The sequence below is a fragment of the Anomaloglossus baeobatrachus genome, chromosome 1, assembly GCF_048569485.1.
Source record: "Anomaloglossus baeobatrachus isolate aAnoBae1 chromosome 1, aAnoBae1.hap1, whole genome shotgun sequence".
In the NCBI taxonomy this organism is placed as follows: Eukaryota; Metazoa; Chordata; class Amphibia; order Anura; family Aromobatidae; genus Anomaloglossus; species Anomaloglossus baeobatrachus.
The window spans coordinates 461,981,960-461,988,035 of NC_134353.1; the positions used below are offsets into that span (position 1 = coordinate 461,981,960).

The 6,076-nt window shown below is 36.6% G+C and overlaps 1 protein-coding gene across 1 annotated transcript; it reads left to right on the forward strand.

The window, feature by feature from the left end:
* Positions 1-2,809: 2,809 nt before the first annotated feature.
* On the forward strand, positions 2,810-5,626 carry LOC142294885 (uncharacterized). Its single transcript, XM_075337950.1, has 3 exons — positions 2,810-3,002; positions 3,701-3,851; positions 3,955-5,626. Exons 1-3 carry the CDS (start codon positions 2,816-2,818, stop codon positions 5,126-5,128), a joined length of 1,512 nt encoding a protein of 503 aa, XP_075194065.1. The 5' UTR covers positions 2,810-2,815; the 3' UTR covers positions 5,129-5,626.
* The last annotated feature ends 450 nt before the right edge of the window (positions 5,627-6,076 follow it).

Below are 6,076 nucleotides of genomic sequence, written 5' to 3' on the forward strand. Positions count from 1 at the left end.
ACCTCCACCTTGCTATGCACCCCAATTTGGGATGTATTCCATCTGTCTGGATTTTGGCGGTTGGTGACTGTTCACATTAAGTCATCAGGCTTTGTCCACAGGCTATTTACTTCATGCAGCATTTGCTTGGACCTGTCCCGCCCACAGCCATGACTCAGTCATGGGTACGGGATTGAAATAGACCAGGTGAGTGCTGCTAAGAGCAGTTCTACTATTCATATGTGAGGCCGTATGGCACATTTTATAAAAATATTTTAGTGTAGGACTGCTTCAAATGAGATTTGCCGTGACGTGGCGAAGCAGCTCAAGAAATTGCAATTTTTTGCCAAAAATCGCAAAAATTTTTTTTATAATAAGTACAGTTTGGAATGTTTAGTGCTGTAGTGCACATTTGGTGCTGGCTTTTTGTTTTTTCTTCATTGAATTGGTCGGTGGTTGACCTCCACCTTGCTATGCACCCCAATTTGGGATGTATTCCATCTGTCTGGATTTTGGCGGTTGGTGACTGTTCACATTAAGTCATCAGGCTTTGTCCACAGGCTATTTACTTCATGCAGCATTTGCTTGGACCTGTCCCGCCCACAGCCATGACTCAGTCATGGGTACGGGATTGAAATAGACCAGGTGAGTGCTGCTAAGAGCAGTTCTACTATTCATATGTGAGGCCGTATGGCACATTTTATAAAAATATTTTAGTGTAGGACTGCTTCAAATGAGATTTGCCGTGACGTGGCGAAGCAGCTCAAGAAATTGCAATTTTTTGCCAAAAATCTCAAAAAATTTTTTTATAATAAGTACAGTTTGGAATGTTTAGTGCTGTAGTGCACATTTGGTGCTGGCTTTTTGTTTTTTCTACCTTACCTGCAATGCCTAGTGACAATATGGGACTGCTTTTAGGATTTATTGACGTGACTAACTCAGCCTCTGTGTAAAGTTAGGTCACTGTTCTTTTGACTGCATGCTTGAGTAGACCATGAATATTTTGTACTGATTTGCCAGATTACAGATTACAGATGTATATTTCGAAACTTGTGAATTTACATAGTTGATCATGTAATACTGACTGCTGCACACATACCTGTTCATCAGCAAAGATAATCATCATCAGACATGAGGTGATTCCATAGTTGTTACTTGTTAAAATATGCATCTTTTCACTTCTTGACAAAAATCTTTGAGAAAATCAACATATTTATAAAATTTGTGAGCATATCCTATGAGGTCTGCTGCTATTGGGTAGTTTTTAGAATTAAAGAAGCACTCCCATCAAAGTTTTTATATTCTAAATATATTGCAATCTTACTATATGGCACTGTGTACCTACATTTGCTAATTTTCCCTTTCTATGCAGCAAATTTTGTTAATTGCTCTGTTCTGTGCAGAAACAAGAAGTCTCTTGTCTCTGCATGTATCATTCCCCTCTTCAACTCCAGCTGCTCCCTCCCCCCCATGGCCATTGACTTTTGGAGTGACTCATGGATTGACTAGATGTTTCTACATAGACCTTACTGTAAAAAACGGGCATGAAAGAAGACGGGTTTTCCAGCCGCGCTATGAACCACACCGTTGAAGATTCCTTAAGATATTTTTATTGAGTCAATTCCAACGCGTTTCAAAGGCAAACTATATTTTTATTCCCTGAGGAAGAAGGCAGTATGCCTTTGAAACGCGTTGGAATTGACTCAATAAAAATATCTTAAGGAATCTTCAACGGTGTGGTTCATAGCGCGGCTGGAAAACCCGTCTTCTTTCATGCCCGTTTTTTACAGCAACCACTCCTGACGGGGCCGCAGCTGGAACCAGCTCAGCACTCCCATACGCTGTCATAGGAGTTGTGACTATCACAACCAGACCAGGTGAGTGCATCTCTTCTTTTTCTTACACCCTAAATATCGGGTAAGACCCTATTGCGCCCTTGTTTCCCCCACCACAGATCGTACATAGACCTTAGAAAGAGTAAGCTGTTTTTAATGTCATGATGTCATAGACCTAATAGAAAAGAGAAGAATTAAATGGGTAAAAGGGCGAAATGAGCGATTTTAAGTACACAGTGCTATATAATTTGATGATATCAATATATTATGAAGATAAAAACTTTGATTCAAGTGTTTTTATAAGCATCAACCAAACTAATCAGATTAATAATAAAATGGGACATGCTGGATTTCAACATGCCTTATCCTTCGTTTCGACATGAGAAAAAAATACTGCCACAGATGTATGCTAGTGCTTAATTCCCCTCTCTGTTCTAGAAATAGATGCCTGGCCAAGCATGAATTTGTATGGCGGAGAATAGCCATTGCCCGATCAAGTATTTGGCTAGTAGCTATTGAAGGTATATAATCACTCTAAGGCCTGCGCCACACATCCGTGCCTCCGGTACGTTTTTGGCATTTTTTGCACGTACCGGAGACACGTGCTGATGTTGACATACTATTTTTAATCTAAAAAGCCTCACGTCAGTGTTTGCGCACGGAGCGTGTGTCCGTTCCGTGCGTACGTTTGAGCGTGTCGAAAAAGCGCTGACATGTCCGTTTTCCACCGGCATCACGTCCTCACGGATCCATTAAATCCTATGGGTCCGTGTTTACACGTACGTGATACGGATGGCCTCCGTATGCTATCCGTGTGGTCCGTGTCCGTGTTTTAATTAGAAAGTTTGTTACACTCTGAAATACTTTCAGGTGGCGTAGCTAACATATTTTTTTGCACAAAACTAACTGTGCATTTGCAGAAGGAGTGAGCAAGCAAGAAGTTGTAGTTCTGTGTATTGCAAGATCTATTTTGAGCAAACTTTCGTCTTCGAAATATAATAATGGCACCACGGGTGGACACGGAGAAACTTATAACAGCTGTCGAGACTCACCCACCATTATGGGATACACGTGTAGATGGTTACCATGACCGACTGACAGTTGAGCGCCATTGGAATCAAGTAGCTGAGGAAGTGTACCCCAATAATGCATGGTCTAGATGTTCTCCTGCAAAGCGTGCTAAATATGGTAAGTTGTTGTATTTTTTTATAGTTATTTATGTAATATCTATATTTGGATTTTTTCATACTTTCAAACTGTGATTGTTTTGGCATAGTTATGTTGTCTTTTAGTGTAAAATCCTATGAGAAGAATTGGTATATGTACTACTCAATATATTGAGTTCCTGTACAATTTTTTCATAGTATCACCAAACTTTCATAAGTGTCAAAAATCAAAGTATACTTAAATTTGTAATCTGACTTGGAATTCTTCATGAATTTACTTAATTAACTGATTAAACTGTCATGTGTTTTTAAATTCCCTGTTGTATTAGTCTAAATTTAGTATCACAATTGAAAATCTTGTCTTTTTTTTTTTTTAAAATAAAATTGTTTAAAATGACATGTCAATATCATTACCTACATGTATCAAATAATATTTCTAGTAATTGATAGCCAAATGTCATTGCAAAAACACCAAATTATAATTTAAATATAGATGACAATTACTTAAAATATAATTATTCAGAAATATTATTTGGTTATGTGTGAATGTCTAAACATGTTTTTGAATGAAGAATATCTAAATAAATTATATTTAATCCAAAGTATTTGACCAACATAATTGTGTTAAATTGTATATTACATTTCGCAAACATTATTTAAATTAATGTGTGCAGATTTATGGAGAATGTTGCAAGTGACATATTTTTTTATTTTCCACAGTTGACTTGGTAAAAAGGCGTTGGCGTTCAGCCCGTGATCAGTACCGAAGGGAGTACAACCCTATACCATCCTCATCCAGCCAAGGCCGCAAACGCAGATATATTTATTATGAACAAATAAGCTTCCTAGCACCCATCTTAGAAGTTACACAGTAAGTTTTTTTTTTGTTTAAAAAAAAAAAAAAAAAAACCCCCTGAAGATAATTGGACAAAGATAAATGTTAAGATTGTAATCTGTTTTTTCATTTCTTATAGAACGGAGGATAATCTTGACGAATCAGATGATGAACCAACAGCAGGTCCCTCTGCTACAGCCACCTCAGCATCAGAACAAGAACCTGCCAGAGAAGACATTGAAATTCCTGAGACTCAACAAGATGCAGCAAATGAATCACATGAGGGTGGGACAGAGAGTGCACAAACCAACACCCAAGGCTCATCAACGCAACAAACAACCACACCAGCTACACAATCAACACAAACAAATGTACTTCCACGTTTTGCACCACAACCTCTACGTGCAAGAAGAATCCGCAGACCTGAGGAAATGAGATCCTTACCGGAAATAATTGACACACGCATTATTCACATAATGAACACTTTAATTCCAGAAACAGATGCCGAGCGTTTTTGTCGGTCTTTATCTACTAGCTTAACCAAAATTCCTTCAGATAGGCAGGAACGTGTAAGAGCTGCTATGCTTACCCTACTGTCAGCTAGTCAGGCAGAACAGGAACCAGTGAGAGTGTATGAGGCCATAGAAAATTGGCGTACCATTATGCAACAACATACAGTCCCAAACACAACAGACAATCAAAATACAATTTCAACACAAACAACAATGGCAACTGTAATAGTCAATAATCCACTATTACAACAATCTGGACAACCTTCAATTGCTTCAAGTACGTTATTCCCAACACCAATTAGACAAGGGTATGTTGCAACCAATACTGGTGCCTTAAGCACTGTACAAAGTGCTACCTCACAGCAACCCATGAACTATATGAATTTACAACCAACTCAAACTACTAGTTACTTTACTCAACCCACAAATATTGGTGGTTTACCTAATTTGTTTCCAGGTTCAACATACCCACAATCATTCATGATGCCTCATTATCCAATCTCAACTATGTTACCTACACCACACTTACAAACATCAGTAAACTATCCTCAAGGTCAACAACATACACACACACAATACCCAATTACCCATGTAGATCCACAGGTGTACTCAACCACAGGCAATGTGTTGGGACAAACCAGCATGCAACAGACTGTTCCACACACTACTGTAGCTAGTAATAGGAATGTTGTTCAGCAAACAACTGCTTCCATTCCTGAAAATACCATTTCTGAGGCCACACAAAACAACATACTCAGCAACACTCAGGTTACTTCACTAGAAGATCTTGTTGACTTGTGATGCACATTTTTGTTAATCTTAACAATCAAACAACAAATCTGATGAATGTGTCAAAATGTTAAAAAAGAGGGATTTCCAAAAATGTGCAAACTCAGAGTTGAAAAGATTTAAAAAACATGTGTGATTATACTTAGTGACGGATCACATATATGTTTTATGGCCTTTATTTTTGTAATTTTATGAACACATTTTTACCCAACCAATTTGATGGTTAGATTAGTTCTAATATTCTGAAAACACAGTTTACAATTTTTTGGTCTATGTCAATGTCCAACATGATAGCAACTTAATTGGCCGACATTTTTCAACATTGTAAGCAATGCACACATTTTCTTTACAATTACTCTTGTATGTAAAGTATATTTTGTATGTTATGAAGAATACCATCAAAATTTACATTTAGAAAAATTTAACACAAGATGAACAATATGTACATTTTTAATGTGGATGTGAAAAAATAACATCCTTACTTTATGGATTAATATGCTTATTCTTAATAAAAGATTCTGTTTTTGAAGAAAAGAAACATGTTTATTATTGATATTTATTAATAATATTGCATTTTTTCAATAGACGATTAACATTATTAATGTTGTAAGTTTAAAATAAGTTTCCTAAAACATGATAGTAACACAGAAATGTACATACACATACATACAACATTCAGAAAACCATGTTGCTAACAGAAATGTCAGTTTATGATTAACGCATTTGCCCTTTAATACTAGTTTGATTTAAGCTCTTAGATGTTGAGAAAATTTAACCAAGTTCCTATAATAAAAAAAATTTATATTTTTATCAACAAAAAACCATCACAATCTTAACAATCATCACTATTATTAGTATCATCAAAACAATTAAAGTAATCAGTAAATAAATTTCTAATTTGTAAACCAGATGTCACGGAATTATGAGACATAGGTTCACCTGTGGGATTAACAACATGGT